Source organism: Selaginella moellendorffii, unplaced genomic scaffold, assembly GCF_000143415.4.
Source record: "Selaginella moellendorffii unplaced genomic scaffold, v1.0 SELMOscaffold_16, whole genome shotgun sequence".
Taxonomy (NCBI): domain Eukaryota; kingdom Viridiplantae; phylum Streptophyta; class Lycopodiopsida; order Selaginellales; family Selaginellaceae; genus Selaginella; species Selaginella moellendorffii.
In genome coordinates this window covers 1,501,724-1,520,433 of record NW_003314277.1, presented here as the reverse complement: position 1 = coordinate 1,520,433, position 18,710 = coordinate 1,501,724, and the positions used below count along the sequence as shown (strand labels likewise).

The 18,710-nt window shown below is 50.4% G+C and overlaps 7 protein-coding genes and 1 long non-coding RNA gene across 8 annotated transcripts; 5 read left to right on the top strand and 3 right to left on the bottom strand.

Annotated features, from left to right (window-relative positions):
- Positions 1 to 2,903: 2,903 nt before the first annotated feature.
- LOC9642531 (lycopene beta cyclase, chloroplastic) lies at positions 2,904 to 5,349 on the top strand. Its single transcript, XM_002971249.2, has 8 exons — positions 2,904 to 3,594; positions 3,875 to 4,042; positions 4,111 to 4,261; positions 4,328 to 4,439; positions 4,493 to 4,587; positions 4,664 to 4,863; positions 4,940 to 5,038; positions 5,129 to 5,349. The coding sequence occupies exons 1-8, from the start codon at positions 3,001 to 3,003 to the stop codon at positions 5,249 to 5,251; spliced, it is 1,542 nt and encodes a 513-aa protein (XP_002971295.2). The 5' UTR covers positions 2,904 to 3,000; the 3' UTR covers positions 5,252 to 5,349.
- Positions 5,350 to 5,412: 63 nt separating this feature from the next.
- Positions 5,413 to 6,728, top strand: LOC9641846 (sphingolipid delta(4)-desaturase DES1-like). Its single transcript, XM_002971248.2, has 3 exons — positions 5,413 to 5,563; positions 5,686 to 6,571; positions 6,639 to 6,728. Exons 1-2 carry the CDS (start codon positions 5,441 to 5,443, stop codon positions 6,544 to 6,546), a joined length of 984 nt encoding a protein of 327 aa, XP_002971294.1. The 5' UTR covers positions 5,413 to 5,440; the 3' UTR covers positions 6,547 to 6,571; positions 6,639 to 6,728.
- On the bottom strand, positions 6,609 to 8,071 carry LOC112346590 (pentatricopeptide repeat-containing protein At4g02750-like). The gene is made up of 2 exons (XM_024675909.1): positions 6,732 to 8,071; positions 6,609 to 6,621 (listed from the first exon to the last, which is right to left on the bottom strand). The coding sequence occupies exons 1-2, from the start codon at positions 8,069 to 8,071 to the stop codon at positions 6,609 to 6,611; spliced, it is 1,353 nt and encodes a 450-aa protein (XP_024531677.1).
- A 710-nt stretch (positions 8,072 to 8,781) lies between these two features.
- LOC9641845 (pentatricopeptide repeat-containing protein At4g02750) lies at positions 8,782 to 10,695 on the top strand. Its single transcript, XM_002971247.2, has one exon. It carries the CDS (start codon positions 8,782 to 8,784, stop codon positions 10,693 to 10,695), a length of 1,914 nt encoding a protein of 637 aa, XP_002971293.2.
- Positions 10,696 to 12,382: 1,687 nt separating this feature from the next.
- LOC112346589 (CTD nuclear envelope phosphatase 1-like) lies at positions 12,383 to 13,346 on the bottom strand. The gene is made up of 2 exons (XM_024675907.1): positions 12,736 to 13,346; positions 12,383 to 12,557 (listed from the first exon to the last, which is right to left on the bottom strand). Exons 1-2 carry the CDS (start codon positions 13,344 to 13,346, stop codon positions 12,383 to 12,385), a joined length of 786 nt encoding a protein of 261 aa, XP_024531675.1.
- Positions 13,347 to 13,448: 102 nt separating this feature from the next.
- LOC112346645 (putative threonine aspartase) lies at positions 13,449 to 15,164 on the top strand. The gene is made up of 11 exons (XM_024676110.1): positions 13,449 to 13,587; positions 13,711 to 13,761; positions 13,810 to 13,927; positions 13,982 to 14,066; positions 14,116 to 14,191; positions 14,244 to 14,298; positions 14,356 to 14,474; positions 14,532 to 14,683; positions 14,734 to 14,851; positions 14,897 to 14,989; positions 15,048 to 15,164. Exons 1-11 carry the CDS (start codon positions 13,453 to 13,455, stop codon positions 15,120 to 15,122), a joined length of 1,077 nt encoding a protein of 358 aa, XP_024531878.1. The 5' UTR covers positions 13,449 to 13,452; the 3' UTR covers positions 15,123 to 15,164.
- Positions 15,165 to 15,554: 390 nt separating this feature from the next.
- Positions 15,555 to 16,442, bottom strand: LOC112346646. Its single transcript, XR_002992540.1, has 2 exons — positions 15,998 to 16,442; positions 15,555 to 15,950 (listed from the first exon to the last, which is right to left on the bottom strand). It is a non-coding gene; the product is annotated as an uncharacterized LOC112346646 (long non-coding RNA).
- Positions 16,443 to 18,052, top strand: LOC112346588 (peroxidase 29-like; the record flags this gene model as incomplete). Its single annotated transcript, XM_024675906.1, has 3 exons — positions 16,443 to 17,129; positions 17,184 to 17,538; positions 17,616 to 18,052. Coding segments are annotated over 3 exons (1,443 nt in total), but the record flags the coding sequence as incomplete, so codon positions are not given.
- Between the last annotated feature and the right edge of the window lie 658 nt (positions 18,053 to 18,710).

Below are 18,710 nucleotides of genomic sequence, written 5' to 3'. Positions count from 1 at the left end.
ATCCCCTGAAAAGTTGCTGGAGCATTGTTCAAACCAAACGGCATAACCAAAAACTCGTACAAACCAAATGGTGTACGAAAAGCAATCTTAGGAATATCTTCTTCGGCCATCAGTACTTGCCAATACCTAGAAGCAAGATCAAGCTTGGTGAACCAACGACTTCGCCCCAGACAATCCAAGAGATCAGCAGTGTGAGGAAGAGGGTACACGTCCGCATTTAACGGACGATAGTCGATGCAGAAACGAATACTCCCATCAGGCTTCGTCACAAGATGAGGTTCACATGCCCAAGGACTCCGCGACTTCTGAATAACACCCTTCTCCAACATCTCCTTGACGTTTGCATGTAAAATCTTGATCTCCTTGGGTGACCGACGACGAACAGGAACGTTGATTGGACGAGCATCCCCGGTTGGAATGGGATGACATGTGGCAATCTTGGCCCCAGACGATAGGTCAAATTCAAATACCCTTTCATGAGCTGGTCAACAGCTACAACACAAAGATCATCAGAGGGATCAGAAAAGGGAAGAGCAGAACAAGATGGAAACACAAGAGGAAATAGTGGGGGAACAAAAGTAATAGAAGCAGAGGTAGAAGTAGAGGGACGAAGAGGTATGGAAGTGAGAGGAATGGATGAAACATAATGAAGTATGAGACAAGGGGGAGAAGCCTCAAAGTCACACTTGGCATGATTGTGCTGCAACCAATCCATACCAAGAATGAGGTCAAAAGCTTGACTCGGCACCACCCGCAACGACTGCAACTCAAGCTCAAGATCGCCCACACGCACAACCAGGTTCGCCTCATCTCGTGCACATGCATGTGTACGGCCGTTGCCATAAAGAATGAAAACTGGATCCGCCGCACGACGCAAGTGTAGACAACAACGTGTGGCAACAGGTCGAGCAATAGAAGATAAACTCGAACCTATATCAACCAACACGGAGAGAAGAATAGGAGACCTTTTGTTATAAAAACGAGCTTGGAAAGTAAACACTTGATGAACCGGTGCCGAGTGAACCCCTTGATGATACTCCCGAAAGAAAGATGAAGGGGTCACTAACTTATTCGTGTAAGGTTCCTCCATTACTCGCACAACTCCTCGTTTCCCGAATGCACCTCGGTATCCAAACCTTCCACCGCAGCAGCACCAACGGGACGTTGCTGATGCCAAGGTCTCGGAAATGGAGGTCGCCAATCCGGAAAGCGCCGACAACGCCGATAAGTATGACCAACTTCATCACACGCCCAGCAACGAACGTCACAGCCACGACCACGTCCTCGCCCTTGTCCTTGGACTCGAGTAGTAGCAGCATCAACCTCCATGAGAACAGGACCATCACTCATAGGAAGTGGAGCTGAAGGACGTGTAGCAAAAAGTGGAAGAGGCGACGTCTCATAACGTTGTGCCAAGCAAAGAGCATCGTCAAGAGTGGCAGGAGCAAGTGCATGCACAAGTCCGACAAGATCTTGACGAAGTGTTGGCCACAACATTCCTAGCTTGATCCGCTCCGACATATTTGGCTCTGCACGAAGCAAAAGACTTCGGAAACGAACACCAAATTGCATCACTGACTCAGATGGCCCTTGGCGAAGATGATACAATTGTTGGAAGGCATCATCACAATCGTCGGCATGTCCGAAGGCGCGTTTGAAGATGTCCAGAAGAACACTCCAATCGCCACGAGTGGCTGCGCTCAATCCATTGTACCAATGCAATGCCGTCCCTTGAAGACATGTGGGGAACTCACGCAAACGTCGAGCATCATCCCAAGAATGATACGTGGCAATCACCGTGAAGTGATCGAACCAATGGTACACATCATCCCCAGAATTCCCACGAAAGAACTCCGGTCGAACACGAGGATTGGCACCAAGAGCAGGAGGAGTTGTACCATGTGCCGTGAACGAATGGTACATCTAAACAATGCAAAAAGCTAGATCTAAATCAAAATCCTGAAAGGAAAGAACAAAAAAAAGGAAATGGAAAAAGCTAGATCTAGACAATGCAAAAGCTAAATCTAAACCGAAATCCCAAATCCAAGCACTCCCCAGGGACAATCAAAGGTGCCCCTCATCTCTACCAATGTGAATGCATAAGGGAATACAGAAATGTGCATATCAATTAGCCCAAAAACCCTAGTTTATATACAGGAGCGAGTGGTCCGGATTAAAACCAATCCGACGGCTACCAAAATCCCACTATGCTAATATTAGTATATGGCATTGTAGCTGTACACTTGACCTTCACACACTTAAATATCATAAAGAAAAGCAAGTTATTTGTTTATTTCCTCTTTATACAAGTATGATATATTGTCATGGTGAATCTCTACAAGGAGTATAAGTGTGTAGTATATTCATTGTTGGTTTTTGGATTAAAATACATTTTATTTTATAACATTCTTTATAAGTCCCCATATGTGAGCTCCACCTGCTCCCCATACTCTCCCAAACCTCCAACATGCACTGGAGGCCCCTCTCATCGGTTGCCCCGCCAACCGATTGAACAATCCCACCCTCATGCCATTTTCATAGCTTCGTTTCAATATGGAGATGAGGGCAACCTGAGGAAACATCTGATAGAAACAACAACCAAATCAAGGCAAGGATCAGACTTTGGCTTTAATCTCTGGTTGCACATCTTCCATCAAAGTGATTGTCAATATGCTAATCTTTACTTGTTTTGCAGATAACTCTTTCGAGGAATCACGGGTGGTTCCACCTTTTGAGCCAGTAGCGAATGTTTATTGATTAATAACCTTTCTGGAGTTGTCCTGGAAGTGGGAGAATTTTCTCTTTTACTATTTCATCCATTTGCGCAATCAACCACCAAATCCAATAAGCAAATGCGCAACACCACAGATAAATGGGCCACGTGGCCGAATCCAAACGAGAGAACCTCGCAGTGGAGAGGCGACAAAGCCTTGGATGATATAGGCTATGGTATCGCGCCAGGCGCATCCTCCTCTAGCTTAGGTCGCGAAGATCATCGCAATGCCGGCCATGGCGGGAGCGCTCGAATCCCCCGCTACTCTCTCCGGCGGCGCCAGGCACCAGGAGCTCCTGACGAGGAAGATCGGCTTTGGAGGTAATCGCCTAGCCCTAGCGCCACAGCAGAATGGAGCGAGCTCGCGGAGAATTGAGGCGAGGCTGAAATCCAGCGCCGGCTCCGCGAGCTCGTCCATGCTGCTGGAGCTCGTCCCGGAGAGGAAGAAGGAGAGCTTGAGCTACGAGCTCCCGCTATTCAATCCGTCCAGGAAAGGGCCTCTGGATCTGGTTGTGGTGGGCGGAGGGCCTGCCGGGCTCGCAGTTGCCGCTCGAGTGTCCGCCGCCGGGCTTAGCGTTTGCTGCATCGATCCTTGCCCGCTCAGCATCTGGCCGAATAACTATGGCGTCTGGGTGGACGAGTTTGAGGCGCTGGATTTGCTCGATTGCTTGGATCACACCTGGGCGAGCGCTGTGGTTTACATCGATGATGGTGTCAAGAAGTTCTTGCAGCGGCCATATGGACGCGTGAACAGGAAGCGATTGAAAGCCAAGATGACCGAGCAGTGCATCGCTAATGGCGTCCAGTTCCTGGCAACCAAGGTAAGTTTTCCTTCTCTCTTTCCGGACGTTGAGAATGCTTCATGGATTGATCTTCCTTGTTCTTTTTCTCGCGAGTTCTCATTCTTTGTTTCCTTTTCTTTGTTCTGAAGAACGTAGCGCATGACAGAGGAATCTCTCGTCGCAATGCTCCATGCATTGATCTTCGTCGTTCTCTTTCTCGCAAGTTCGTTCATTGCTCTTCCTCGTTCTCTTTCTCGCGAGTTGGTTCATGTTTTTCTTTCTTTCTCACGAGTTTTTCGTTCTCTCTTTTTCTTCTCAGGTGAAGAACGTAGTGCATGACAGAGAGAAATCTCGCGTCGCGTGTGAGGATGGAACTTGTCTCGAAAGCGCGTTGGTTCTCGACGCAACCGGGTTTTCGAAATGCCTCGTGCAGTATGACCAGCCTTTCAATCCAGGATACCAGGTGGCTTATGGGATTGTGGCCGAGGTAAGCTTTGTTTCTCTCGTGTTCTTTCGCAAAGCTACTTTCTTTGGCTTGGTGATCCATCCTCTCAGGTGGACTCGCATCCATTTGATCTGGACAAGATGGTCTTTATGGACTGGAGAGACTCGCACTTGGCTGGAAATCCTGAGATGATTCGTGGCAACAAGAAGCTTCCAACTTTTCTCTACGCCATGCCGTTCTCGTCAACCAAGATCTTTCTAGGTAGGACAGAGCTCGCATCCGCAAGTTCCTTTTCCTTTTCGTTATGCTTCTCCAGTGCTTTTGCAGAGGAGACTTCTCTAGTAGCGAGACCCGGCGTGCCCCTCAAAGAGATACAAAAGAGAATGGAGGTACGGCTCAGGCACCTGGGCATTCACGTAAAGAGCATCGAAGAGGACGAGTAAGTGCCATGCTTTCGTCCTTCGCATCTAAAAGTTTGCGAGTTTCGTGTAGAGTCTGCGTGATTCCAATGGGAGGTGTTCTTCCGGTTATTCCACAAAGAGTCCTGGGCATCGGAGGTACCGCAGGCCTAGTTCATCCATCCACTGGTAAGTTTATAGACGATTTTCTTCGCAATGTCGTTCTTTTTTCACTGCAAAACTTTCTTTTGATCTTTCTCTCCAGGTTACATGGTTGCGAGAACATTAGCCGCGGCTCCGGTGGTCGCAGACGCTATCGTTCGCCAGCTCGGTAGCAGTAGAAGTAGCAGCAGTGTCACACTTCTCCCCGACGATTTATCAGCTGAAGTATGGGCCGATCTCTGGCCGATCGAGAGAAAGAGACAGCGGGAGTTTTTCTGCTTTGGCATGGACATATTACTCAAGGTAAGCTTTCTCTCTCTCTCTCTCTCTTTTTTGTTCTTTTGGTTTTTCGTTCTCTGCTCAAACAAACTTATCCCAGCTCGACTTATACGCGACGCGGAGGTTTTTTAGCGCTTTCTTCGACTTGGAGCCTCGGTTATGGCAGGGCTTTTTGTCCTCGCGCCTTTATCTTCCAGAGGTCTTTACGCTCCCCTCTATCAATTCACATCCTTGGCAGCTTTCCGTTGTTGTTTGATTCGGCCACTCACAAGTGTAAAAATTCTCGCAGCTCGTCGCGTTTGGTCTGTCGCTGTTCGCGCACGCACCGGCAAAATCGAGACTAGAGATAATGGCCAAAGGAACTCCAGCGCTTGTCACGATGGTAAACAATTTAATCACCACAAAGAGCTAAAAACGTTGATAGAAGTAAGGAATTTCTTATAAAGAGAACAACCTCCGTGCGTTTTAAATCGAGCGGATATTCTCTGGGGAATCTAAGGCAGATTTTTACCACTGGTCTCGAACCCGGGACTTTTCGTGGGGGCTATAAATTGTAAAGTGGGTTAGCGAGTTTTTTATTTCGAGGAGGGAAGGTCTCGCGATGGCGGAGGAGTTCTTCTGGTCCGAGAGCGACGAGCCTCACGCATTGAGGCGGCGCCAGATGCTAGCCGCGTATCCGGAGATCAAGGAGCTCTTCGGGCCAGATCCATCGGGCTTCTTTAAGGTCAGCGCCCCGCCCTTTTCTCTCCTTGCTCCAGCGCTCAATCCCCATCGCCGCGGGGCAATGTGGGATGCTGGCGCCTCCGATTCGCGATATTTCGATTCATTCCTCCAGTTCTTGTGCAGATTGCCGGCGTGGTGCTGCTCCAGATTTGCGCCGCGGCCCTGGTCCGCGATCTCGGCTGGCCCTCCATCGTCCTCCTCGCGTATTTCTTCGGCGCATTCCTCAATCACAACCTCTTCCTTGCGATCCACGAGCTGAGCCACAATCTCGTCTTCGCCACGCCGCTCCTCAACAAAATCCTCGGGATTTTTGCCAATCTCCCAGTCGGCATTCCCATGTCCATCACGTTCCAGAAGTACCACTTGGATCACCATAACTATCAGGGGATCCAGGGCCTGGACGTCGACATCCCCAGCTACAGCGAGGGCCGGATCGTCAGGAACACCGCTAGCAAGATCGTCTGGGTGTTCTTCCAGCTCTTCTTCTACGCTCTCCGGCCACTCTTCGTCAATCCAAAGCCTCCAGGACTCTGGGAGGCGCTTAACTTATCAGCACAGCTACTCTTCGATGCCGCCTTGGTATACTTCGCGGGCTACAAGCCACTGGCCTTTCTCATCCTCTCGACGTTCCTGGGTGGCGGACTCCATCCCATGGCCGGGCACTTCATCTCCGAGCACTACGTCTTCCAAAAGGGCCAGGAGACGTACTCTTACTACGGCCCGCTCAATCTCCTCACCTGGAACGTCGGCTACCACAACGAGCACCACGACTTCCCGCGGATCCCCGGCAGCAAGCTCTACAAGCTCAAGCAGATCGCTCCAGAGTTCTACGAGGGGCTAGCCTCGCACAGCTCCTGGATCGAGGTGATCTACAGATACATCACGGATCCCACCATCGGGCCCTTTTGCCGAACGATCCGGAGGCCCGAGAACAACATGCTTTGCCGGAGACTCAACGAGATGGGTATCAAGAAGAGCTCTTGAGCGCCACCATCCCCTCCTCAACAAGGTGACGAGCTCTAGGCTCTATATATCTTCTATAAGTTCTATCTTCTATAACTATACCGTGATCACAGACAAGCTTTGATGGTGACGACGAAAGCGAAGACAAGGGCGAAGAAGTGGCGCTATGGAAACTAAGATCATGGTCCTCGGCAGAATCGGCATACAGGCTCGCAAGCAGCAAATAAGGTGTGGAGGCTTGGTCGTCGGCTCTTAATAAAATCTCGGCGGCTCTGGATCCACGATCTAAGTCGTTGTGCTTCCGGCATGCCGCCAGCAGCGATCCCCAGGCAACTTGGTCAGGAAAGAACGGCATGGTCAGTATGAGCTCCTCGGCATCGCCGGTTCTTCCCGAGCGTCCCAGCAGATCGACCATGGAGCCGTAGTGATCGGGGCCAGCGCCAACGCCGTGATCCGCGATCATGCTCAGCAGCTTGGATCGCCCAAAGCTCGCCATTCCCAGATGGTTGCAAGCCAGGAGGACCGAGAGAAAGGAGAGCTCGTCCGGATCCACGCCGTGGAGCTCCAAATTTTGGAAGAGATCAAGAGTTTCCAGGCCGTGGCCATTGAGCGCGTAGGCCTGGAGCATCGCGTTCCAGGTGATGAGATCCACGGCTAAGTCCTCGTCCTCGAGCATGGCATCGAAGAGATTCCGGGCATCTGCCACGCGGCCGTCGTGGGCATATGCCGTGAGCATCGCGTTCCGGGAGATGAGGTTCTTGTCGGGGATGGCGTGGAATATCCGCATCGACTCGTCCGTGTGCCCGCCCAGGGAGCAGGCGTAGGCCAGCGCCGTGCGCGACACCGCGTTTGGCGCCGGGATCTGCGAGAAGAGCACCCGGGCGGCCGGCAGCTCGCCGTTCTGGGAATATGCCTGGAGCATCGCGTTCCAGGAGCTGGTGTTTCGCATTGGCATCTTTTCGAATGTAGCTTTCGCGTCTTCTATCAAGGAATTGTCTCCAAATGCCGTGATCATAGAGTTCCAGGGAATGAGGCCTCTAGAGCACAAGGTATCAAAGAATCTTTTGCTCTGGGCGATGTCTAGATTGCGTCCATAGGCTGTGATCATGCTCGTCACCGAGAACTCACCATGCTTTGGCGCTAGATCGAAGATTCTCTTCGAATCTACGATCCTAGAAGTCGCGATGAATGCCGCTAGCAGCGCGTTCCAAGAGATGGAATCTTTGGATCCCCGTGGCATGGAATCAAAAAGCTCCTTTGCTCGGCCAAAATGCCCTTTCTCGGCAAGTGCGGTAATGGCCACTGTCCACGACACGGTGCCGTACATGGGCATGTGGTCCAGGACACGCAGCACAACATCCACGCTGGCGCCATTCTCCACGTACGCACCAACCAGCGAGTTCCACGTGAGCATATCCCTGCCGTCGGTGGTCTCGAAGAGCTCCACGCACTGCCGTAGATGCCCGCTCTCGGCAAATGCGGTCATCATCGCGTTGTGAGACACGACGCTGTGTTTAGGGCTCTTGGAATATGTGGATCTCGCCATCGCGAATTCGCTCGTCACGGTCCACAGATGGAGCATCGAATTCCACGACACGACGTCCCTCTGCGGCATAATCTCGAAGAAGCTCCTCACGGCGTCGATTTGCCCGCTCTGGATCTTCGCCGCGAGGAGGACATTGCAGGAGAAGACGCTCCAGGCCGGCATTCGATCGAAGATCCACCCGGCCTCGCGCGTGGTGCCGCAGTCGGCGTAGCCGGAGATCATCGAGGTCCAGATCACAAGGTCGCGGCAGGGCATGCGATCGAAAATCCTCTTGGATTCTTGGGGATTTCCATCCTGGAAGAGGGCCGAGATCATCGCGCTGTAGGAGAAGACGTTCTTGGCAGGGATGCTGTCAAAGACGCGAATCGCGTCCTCCAGGCTGCCGCATCGAGCGTACATCCGGATGAGAAGATTGGCAAGGTATCGATCCAAGCTCTGGCCGCTTTGCAGGATGGATTCATGCGCTCGCCTCCCCTGGGCAAGATCCCTGGTTTGCGCACAACTCGCGATGATCTTGGCGAAGGAGGAATAATCCGGGCGCTTGCTAACGCTCATCTGATGGATCGATGCCGCTCGATCTGGAAGAACTCGCGTCCAAGATCCGATATTACGGGCAGATCAGGGATCTTTCCGGTGGCCAGCGCCTCGATCGCCTCATCCAGCGCAGTGGCTTCAGCAAGAACAGGTATCTCTTGAATCTCCTGGTGGAGATGTACGCCGATTGTGGCAGCATCGATGCCGCGACACAGGTGTTCTTCCTGATCGACCGCCCCAATCTCTTCTCCTGGAACATCCTTCTCACAGCGTATGCGCAGAACGGGCATCTGGATCGCGCTGCGGAGATCTTCGCGAGAATGCCCGAGAGGAACCTGGTGTCTTCAAATGCTATCATCTCGGCATATGCCCAGGCTGGGCAAATCCACAAGGTTCTATCGCTCTTCACGACTATGCTACAGAAGGATATAATCTCGTGGAACGTTCTTCTCAAAGCGTATGGAGAACAGGGAAATGCCACGCTAGCAAAGGAAGTGTTTGACAAGATGCCAGAGTGGGACTTGGTATCGTGGAATGCCATGATCGCCGCTTATGCCCTGTGCGGGCATATTGGCAAAGCGAGATCACTGCTGGGGAGAATTCCCATCCGGAGCGTTCTCTCTTGGAGCTGCATCGTCCAAGCCTTTGTCCAGCACTCCGGGGACTTGGGCGATGCCAGGGAAGTGTTCTTCGAGATGCCGGAGTGGGATGCCGCGTCCTCCACTGCGATTGTCACGCTGCTCTCGCAACAGTGTGGCCTGGAGCAAGCCCAAGAGGTTTTCAATGGGATGCAGCACAGGAACGTCACGGCCTGGAACGCCATGCTGCTGGTTTACATCCGGTGCGGGCATCTGGAAGGAGCCGAGAGTGTGTTTCACTCCATGCCGAGGAAGAACATCGTCTCCTGGAACTCCATGATCCACTTCCACGTCCAAAACGGGAACTTTGAGTCGGCGAAGCGGATGTTCCTCTCGGTGCCCGAGCACGACGTGTTCTCGTGCACGGACATGATAACCGGCTACGCTCGAGTCGGGCTCCTCAAGGATGCAGTGAAGATCTTCAGCGAAATGCCTGAGTCCAACGTTGTTTCCTGGACTGCGATCGCGGCGGCGCACGCTCAGCTCGGCTACACTGTAGAAGCGATGGATCTCTTCGACAGGATGGCAGAGAGAGACGTGGTTGCGTGGACAATGCTGCTGACGACTCATGCTCAAGCCGGGAAGATCACCGAGGCGAAAACTCTCTTTGATCAAATGCCGGAAAGGAACTCCTCGTCCTGGAACGCAATGGTGGCGGCACTCGCTCAAAGCGGGGACTTGGAGGCCGCAAAGTCGCTGCTGGACAGGATGCCACATCACAGCGTGATCTCCTGGAACTCCATGATCGCGGCTTACGGTCGCCTCGGGTACCTCGAGGAAGCGAAGAAACTCTTCGACCGAATGCCCGAGCACAACTTGGTATCCTGGAATTCGCTGCTCGCCGGACACGCTCAAAACTCCAGGAAAGCCGAGGATCTCTTCGCGTCCATGCCGGAAAGGAACCTCGTGAGCTGGGACTCGATGCTGGCGGCGTACGCCTGCGAAGGAAACGCTCGGGCTACCGCTAGGATGTTCGAGAGAATGCCCGAGACGGGATTGATCTCCTGGAACCTGGTCATTACGATCACTGCTCGAGCTGGACACGGCCAGGCGACGCTAGATTTCTTCCGGCTCATGAACTTGGGTGGAGTCTTGGCCGACGAGATCACTTTCACCGGAGTTCTCACGGCTTGTAACCATCTCGGGCTGCTCGCCGAGTGCTGGGAGTTTGTCCTCTCGATGAGTGCCGACTACCATCTTGCGCCGGCGATGGAGCACTACTGCTCGGTGGTGGACATCTTGGGCCGCTCGGGCCAGCTCAAAAACGCCGAAGAGATCATCCGGCAGGAAGAAGAGGAGCAAGGATCGTCCTCTGGAGCCGCGGCATGGAGAGCCCTGCTAGCTGCCTCCAAGATGCAAAAGGATGGAGCGCGCGCTATTCGATCGGCACGAAGTGTTATTCGTCTCGATGGTGGAAAGTCTCTACCCTTTATTGTATCAGTAGGCTTGTGAAAAGAAAATTCTTTGCTTAAAGCTTAAACTGAGTATATCCTGATTAAGTGGAGGATCTAAGAAATATTGTGGTCTAGGAAATAAGTACTAAGATTAAGAGAATAAGAATAACTATAGTGTAACAGGTTTTGCATTAATGGTACCTCTAGTAGACTTGAACATATAAAGCACTGAAATTTAATATATAAGCACCTCCACAAGCCACTTATCCCAATCATTTTCAATATCTATAACAAAACTCAATAACGAATTATAAGGAAAAAGATGACTTATGAACGAACAATGTCAAATATTGTCTATGTTTATTCAAAGTTTAGTAGTTTTAGATAAAAAAACTGTATGATTACTTTAATTAAAAAAAATCTGTGGAAACTCATGCTTAATAGTCTAATATTATTCTTAGTCTGTTGTAAATCATGTAATTTTAATAAAGAAATATTTTTCAACGATAATAATGTTAACCGCAAGAAAACTTTATTGTTTTACATAATAATAATAATAATATAACATATAATAACTCATTGCAAGATATTTTTATACACCAAAAAACACTGAATCGCCAACTCTCGCTCACGCGGGCCGGTGATCCTCCTGCCCAATGGCTTTGTAGAACTCGAGCGGGATCTCTGAGTCACACACCGCGCAAGAGCAAGCGCACAAGGCATGCAGCATCAAGCACTGGAGATGGTACTCGTGGCCGCAAGACCCCAGCCGGTACCACCCCTCGCTGGAGAACCTCGCGAAGCAAACCGGGCACTCCTTCCTCTTCTCCTCTTCGCTAAACCCTGACCCCAGCGGCCGCCCCCGGAGCTCCTCCAGCGGCGTGGGAACCATTCTCGGATTATAGCTCCGCCCGCCACCATTGCCGCCACTCCGAGCTCTAGACTTGATCTCCTCCGCCTCCTTGACTCGCTCCTCCAGCTCGCGGCACCGGATCTCCGCCAGCCGGAGCTCCTTGATCGTGAGCTTGAGCCGGGGCATGATCAGATCGTTCGCCTTTCCCGACGTCCTCGGCCTCTTTGGAACGTCGCGGAACGGCAAAGACAGCGACTTGGCGGCGGCGGCGGAGGTGGCGGCGATCTTCTTGGCGGCGGCAGAGGTGGAGGCGATCTTCTTGGCGGCGACACGGGCGGCGCGGCGGCGGCGGTGGTTCTCGGTGTGATGCTCGTGAGATCGGGTAACCGCGGCGTAGTCCACGATTCGCTTGCCAAAGTATTCGAGGTAGCAGTAGCGGAGGAACTTGATGGGGAGGCGCGAGAGCGGTGGTTCCACGCCGTAGAGCTCCTTGTGTCGGAGCGTGGCAAGCTCCACAAACCCTGGATCGGAGCACTGGGTGCCGTCGGCGGAATGGCGCTGCGAACTCCCAAACAGCGATCGCACTCGATCCGAGCTAGCACAGCGTGTCACCGTCGCCCAGGCTGTGACCACTGGCGCCGCCCCGGGTGATTGCTCGTTCTCACCGGCATTATCGGATTTCGTGGAGCCCGTTTCATCCACCGCCGCCGCTGACGCTGCCGATGCTGCAGCCGCTAGAGAAAGAGAAGACACAGTCGCAGGGGCAATCTCACCGTCTTCCAGCTCCATTTCTCGCGAAGAACCCTAAAAAACATTTTAAGTACAGTAAAGGCTATAGTCAACGGTAAAGGTAAACGACCCAAGAACCCTAAAGCTTTTAGGGTTTTCGGTTTTAGGGCTCTTCGCGGGAGCGATGATCTTCAGACGGTGGAATCTCCTCACGGGCACCGCAGCTGCCTTCTCGGCTGTGCTGGGCGTCTCGGTCGCCGCTGGATTGCTGCTGGTAAGCGCTCCATCCAACCCACAGCCCTAATTCTCTGTTTTGGGGATTGATTCTTTGTAGCATTCTGCCCAGCAGAAGCCGCCGGCCAAAGCACAGGAGAAAGAGACGAAGAAATGATCCAATGTAAAATCGATCGAATCTAGGATCGCTCCGAAATAAAGAAAATTAGGAAGTTCTTTGTATTTTTTCCTCTCAAACCATGAGATTGTCAAATGATAATAGTTTACAAGCTTTGTTCTCACAGAGAGGCATCCACCCAGCTATCATCGAAGGCGTCCTTGATGTAAACCCTACCATTCATCTCCTTGCACTCGCCATTGTTGTAGCAAACGATCGCCCTCCTGAAATCTGGGAGCTTGGCTAGCGCCAGAAGAAACGGCGCCAGTCCCTGGAGAAAGCAATCCCCGGGCGATCCCTCGAACTTCTCAGCCCTGACGACGTTCTCCCTGTACTCCTTTGCGTAGAAATCCACAAGATCATCCAACGCAACCAGCCTCTTCAAATCCACACCACGAAACTCTCGATCGGCAAAACCCAGATCCTTGAATTTGGTTCCCTCATCGATCTTGCAGTGCCCACTATGAAGCTTTTTCCAGATCATAGTCTTTGCTGGATCCAAGTGATCAACGACGAAGTTCACATACTCCTCCACCCCAGCGCTAAACACCACCAGCCGGAAAACCTTGGAAATCCTCTTTAGAAACGCATCCACTCCGGGCCTCTTCATTATAAACAGTGGAGATTCCTCGCCCGCGCGCTCCATTGTGAAGTCTGATCCGGCCACCATGTCCGTGTGCGCGTAGACGAGCGTGTTGTCCAAGTCGAGCACCATTGTAGGCTTTACCCTTGCCATGTTTCTGAAGAACCCTAATCTCCTTTTCCATGGTTTTGAAGCATTTTGCCACGTAGGACTATGAGTTGGACAATACGTTTGTTCTAGGGTTTTAGGGCGGGCGGGAATGGCGATGAAGAGCAAGGCGCGCTTCTTCGTGGCTGTTCACGTCGGCGCTGGCTACCACGCTCAATCCAATTCCAAGAACTACCGCAGGGCGATGCGGCGAGCTTGTCTGGCCGCCGCCGCGGTTCTCTCCCAGGTAGATTGCGCGATTTCTCTTGTGGGAGCTGGGGCTTGATTGATCTGATGGAAATTTTGGGAGAATGCGGCTTATTTGCTCCCTTGGTTTCGAGTTCTTACGAAATTCTTGCGGATTCTTTAGAGCTCCGGGACCAGCATGGATGCCGTTGTGGCAGCGATCAAAGCCTTGGAGGTGATTAAGAATGCTTCAATCGTGTTCTATCTCTCATGAATTTTCCAGGATGATGAAATTACGAATGCTGGTCGAGGGTCCAATCTGACTCAAGAGGGAAACGTGGAGTGCGATGCTAGCATAATGGATGACTCGGGATCGTTTGGTGCTGTTGGTGCTACTTCAGGTAAAACCTTTGTAATTTTTTTTTTCTTCTGTCCGCTCAAGCGAAGAATTCTAGGTGTCTCAAATCCTATCGAGGTAGCTGCGCTTTTGGCTAAAGAAAGTAGACACGGTTCTTCCTCGCTTGGATTAATTCCACCCATGTATGTCTGATTGATTCTTCCCTGTATCATCTTAGTGTTGGGCTTCCAGTTTTATAGTTGGCGATGGCGCGAGGCAATGGGCCAAAGAGCATGGAATCGAAACCATGGAGAGTCCGGAGCATACGGTTTGTGATTGATAATCCGTAGTTGTTGCTGATTACAGTGCTTCTTTTACAGCTTGTCACGAATAGATCCAAGGAGCAATGGCTCAAGTATAAGAACATGATGACAAGTATGGATTCGTCGTTTCCGAATTTCTTTTCTTACTTGGATTGTCTTTCTTGACCAGAACAGCCAGAGAGTAATTTAAGCAGAGAGGACGTGATGCAGGACACGGTTGGTGCAGTGTGCGTGGACGACAAAGGAAATATTTCGGCTGGAGTTTCTAGTGGTGGTATTGCTATGAAAGTCCGTTATTCTTCGTTTTCTTTGGATTATCATGTTGCTAATCCCCAAGAGCTGCAGGCTAAAGGTCGAGTCGGACTTGCTGCGGTGTATGGATGCGGTTGCTGGGCAACATCAAACTTATCATCTTCCGTGGGTTGCAGCACATCAGGAGCAGGAGAGAGGCTTATCAAGTCTCTTTTGGCGCGTGAATGCTGCGATTCTTTGTGGGAGTATGTTTTTCGTTGGACTTTGATCGTACTTACTTCTCTGGTTGTAACAGGTCAGATGCTGGCCCCGTAAGCGTTTGCTCAGACATTTTACTGAAGCTTAATCAAGGACACTTAGACAGTCAAAAACAGGATGCTGGGATTCTACTTCTACAGTCTTTCAAGTCATTCGTAAGTGATATATGTGGTTTAAAATCTATAATGATTGTTTTCCAGCCTAATAGATTGGAAGGAGTTGAATTCCTCGCAGCACACACTGCTCCATCATTTGGTATAGGATATTTTGCGAACTTCATGGAGCGGCCCAAGGTTTAAACATCGAGTCCGCTTCAAATGCATCTCTAATCTATTCTGTTCAAATTTACAGGCGTCGATTCTTAGGCAAAAGCCAGGTGACCACTCAGAAGTGAGAGTTTTGGCAACACGATTTTTGTTTACGTAGCATACTGTAGAGACAGTTGAATAACAGGATCAGTTGCAGCAATATCCTTGTTCTTGTTTATGGCTTTTTTCCCCAGGATGTCGGCACGCAACATGCAAATACTTGCTACCAGACATATCGGCGCGTTATTTCGGCGTAAGTCTCGATCTTTAAACAAAACATATGAAAATATAACTCGGATGCCTTCCTGTAGCAGATCTTCGCCTAACTTGATCTGGGAAATTTTCCTGGAGTAAGCTGGTAAAGAGCATGCAAGGGGTGTGAATCGCTTTAATTTTATAAAGCCTGTTCCGTGGTGGTGCATCAGAGAGAAACAGACGTTTTGAGAAGCCAAATTCCGCGTTGCATTCATAGCAGCGATGTGATCGGGCAGCTAGCGACACTAAGAAGTAAGATCAAACACATCTCTTGTGCTAAGAGCTGCCTAGTTTCGGGTATAACAAGCTGCACGTGATTTCATTGTGCAGGGACAGAGGGGTCAGGACCTCTCACGCTAAGTGCTCTACACAAGAGATGGCATTCATTCCGCACCGTCATACAAGCGCGAAAAGGAAAGGCTGGCCCGTCTGGCTCTGGTGGTGCTTGAAAAAGCAGGAGACCGTCTTTCCACGGAGGAGGGTCGTCGTTTTGCAGCGGCTTCTAGATTCTCTCAGTTCCCTTCCACCGTGGAATGTGGCTAGAGAGTGGAAGACAAGAGAACGAAGCTGATAGAGTTTTGCTCTCCTCGCCAGGAACCGAGGCCACTGGTAGTGGTCTTTTCCTTACGCAAGCCACGAGGTTGAGGCAGGACAGTGGTGTGCATTGAATGCAGGAGTGCTGCTGCTAAGACTGAGAGCGAGGTAACTTCTAGAGCAGGAAAAGCAGTGTCTTATTACCTCGTCTTTTCTTCCCATCCTAGAAGGATCAAAGGGGAGCGAGAAGAGCGCCGCAACAAGAAGAGCGCAGCAACAAGAAGAGCGCCGTTGACAACGACGATCCTGGTTACTCCTTCAGCTGTGGAGACTGGTGAGCTTTATCATGAACTCTCTAGCAGCATTCTTCGCTGCTCTTTCCGGCAAGTACTTAGCTCGATCATTAGGAGGAGGTGCTAGAATGAAGACTTACAGGGGAATGCTGCTCCTTTCAGTGATGCTAGTAGCTACAATGTCTTCGGCAGCAAGGGAAACAAGCGAAGTCATGGAACCGGCGCACCATTGTCCGGACCACGACGACGGCGATTATTACAGGTGCAGGGGTAGATTTAACGGGGGTGGAGGTCCCAACATCGGTGATGGAAGTGGCGGTAACTTTGGTGGAGGCAACGGCGGTAACTTTGGTGGTGGTGGAGGAAACTTTGGAAACGGGGGAGGGCCTGGTTCCAACTTTGGGGGTGGAAGTGGGGGGAGCTTTGGAAATGGCGGTGGTGGCCCAGGTTCCAACTTTGGGGGTGGAAGCGGTGGAAGCTTTGGGAATGGAGGTGGTGGCCCAGGTTCCAACTTTGGAGGTGGTGGTCCGGGTTCCAATTTTGGAGGTGGAAGTGGAGGGAATTTTGGCAATGGAGGTGGTCCGGGTTCGAACTTTGGTGGTGGAAGTGGAGGGAATTTTGGCAATGGAGGAGGTCCGGGTTCTAACTTCGGTGGTGGAAGCGGAGGAAATTTTGGCAATGGAGGTAGTCCGGGTTCTAACTTTGGTGGTGGAAGCGGAGGGAGTTTTGGCAGTCCTGGAGGGAACATCGGCAGTGGAGGAGGCAGCGGAATTGGTGGTGGAAGCGGAGGGAGTTTTGGCAGTCCTGGAGGGAATATCGGCAATGGAGGAGGCAGTGGAATTGGTTTTGGTAGCCCGAATGCCGGCGGAGGTGATGCGTCTGGGAGCAGCGGTGGTAACTCAGGTCTAAGAGTCGGTTTCTACTCGTCATCGTGTCCAAATGCGGAGAGCATTGTGCGAGCTGCCTTCTCTGGGAATTTTATTACCGATCCAACAGCACCCGCAGCTCTCCTTCGGCTGGCTTTTCACGACTGCCAAGTCGGGGTAAGCATTTTTCTCGTTTCCTTTTCATGCTTTTTTATACGTTTTGTTCTACAGGGTTGCGACGCGTCCATCTTGCTCGACTCGAAAGGTTCCATCAAAAGCGAAAGAGACTCGGACAAGAACTTTGGCATCCGCCGCTTGGATTTCATCGACAGGATCAAGTCGATGCTGGAGGCCGCCTGTCCGGGAGTCGTCTCGTGCGCGGACATCATCGTTCTGGTGGCCAGAGAATCCATCGTCTTCACCGGAGGCCCGACCATCCCCGTGCTCACAGGAAGAAGAGACGGCACAGCCGCTTCCAACGCCGCAGCCGACAGGCTCTTGCCTCCAGCAACCGTAAGCGTCGACAACTTCATCAGCCTCTTCGCATCCAAGGGCCTCTCTCTGGACGAAAGCGTTGCAATCATCGGTACGTCTCAAAGGCTTTTCTTTCCAGGACACTTTCCAAGGACGATTGATCCGAACTTCTGTACTTTTGCATTCCAGGAGCTCACACAATTGGAGTCGGGCACTGCGTCAACATTGTGAATCGGCTCTATCCAAACCAGGACAGTAAGATCGGCCTCCTGTTTGCGAGCCGGCTGAGAGTCCAGTGCCCGACGGCCAATCCCCGGATGCTCAACAACATTACAGTGATCAACAACGATATGACCAACCTCGTCTTTGACAACCAGTACTTCCGGGACCTTATGAACGGGCAGGGGCTCTTCACCATCGATTCGGAGCTTGCGCTGGACAGCCGCACGTCGCCCGTGGTAGCGCGCTTCTCCACGAACCAGCAGCTCTTCCTCGACACATTCTCTTCGGCTTTCGTCAAGCTCACGTCCAGCAATGTCTTGACGGGACAGAGTGGACAGGTTCGAAAGTACTGCCACTCGGTGAACTAGATTTATAGAGTATTAGCAGACGCCATTTTGGATGTTGCTTCTTGTCAAGAGTTTAGAAGTTGCATTTGGCTTCCACAAATATTGTATGGAGTCAGCACTTATATGTTATTTTGGAAGATTTTGTTTGAGTAAAATTATCATTGAGAAAAAATACAAAACAAATTTGAAAAATAAATTTAAAGAATTTATGAAATGAATTTAAAATTTAATGTTTAAAGTTGTATCAAAATCTTTAAATAAATTTTTCCAAATTTTATTCTTATTATTTTATATTGTTATATTATGTAATTTATTAACAATATATTAATTATCGAGATAGACAATTCATTGGCAGATATGGGTTTGGGTTGCCCTCCATAAGCCAACCAAAGTAAATGTAAAGTAAAGTCAATGGGAGGTGTAATTTTGAACTTTGAAGAAAAAATAAATTAAATTTCTTTCAAAATTAAATTAAAACTTTAAAAAATACTAAAAATGTAACTTTAAATTTTTTAAATTAACAATTATATATATTATTCTAAAGATATTATGGTCATTTATAAATTAAATTTTCTTTGTAATTAACCTTCTTAATATCTATAACATACAAAAACATAACTCACAGCATAATTGTTAGGATGAAGAGTGGGTTTAAGTTTTACTATTAATTATTATTCCCTTTTGTGTATTTAGTTTCACAAATTTAATCTTGCTA

Coding starts and splice junctions, on each gene's coding strand:
- LOC9641846 (XM_002971248.2), top strand. CDS start 5,441: ATGGCGGAGGAGTTCTTCTGGTCCGAGAGCGACGAGCCTCACGCATTG. Junction 5,564..5,685: donor ATCCATCGGGCTTCTTTAAG/GTCAGCGCCCCG, acceptor GTTCTTGTGCAG/ATTGCCGGCGTGGTGCTGCT.
- LOC9641845 (XM_002971247.2), top strand. CDS start 8,782: ATGTACGCCGATTGTGGCAGCATCGATGCCGCGACACAGGTGTTCTTC.
- LOC112346645 (XM_024676110.1), top strand. CDS start 13,453: ATGGCGATGAAGAGCAAGGCGCGCTTCTTCGTGGCTGTTCACGTCGGC. Junction 13,928..13,981: donor TGCTGTTGGTGCTACTTCAG/GTAAAACCTTTG, acceptor GAAGAATTCTAG/GTGTCTCAAATCCTATCGAG. Junction 14,852..14,896: donor TACAGTCTTTCAAGTCATTC/GTAAGTGATATA, acceptor ATTGTTTTCCAG/CCTAATAGATTGGAAGGAGT.
- LOC112346590 (XM_024675909.1), bottom strand. CDS start 8,071: ATGGCGAGATCCACATATTCCAAGAGCCCTAAACACAGCGTCGTGTCT.
- LOC9642531 (XM_002971249.2), top strand. CDS start 3,001: ATGCCGGCCATGGCGGGAGCGCTCGAATCCCCCGCTACTCTCTCCGGC. Junction 3,595..3,874: donor TCCAGTTCCTGGCAACCAAG/GTAAGTTTTCCT, acceptor TTTTCTTCTCAG/GTGAAGAACGTAGTGCATGA. Junction 4,440..4,492: donor AAGAGCATCGAAGAGGACGA/GTAAGTGCCATG, acceptor AGTTTCGTGTAG/AGTCTGCGTGATTCCAATGG.
- LOC112346589 (XM_024675907.1), bottom strand. CDS start 13,346: ATGGCAAGGGTAAAGCCTACAATGGTGCTCGACTTGGACAACACGCTC. Junction 12,558..12,735: donor AGCTGGGTGGATGCCTCTCT/GTGAGAACAAAG, acceptor TCTGCTGGGCAG/AATGCTACAAAGAATCAATC.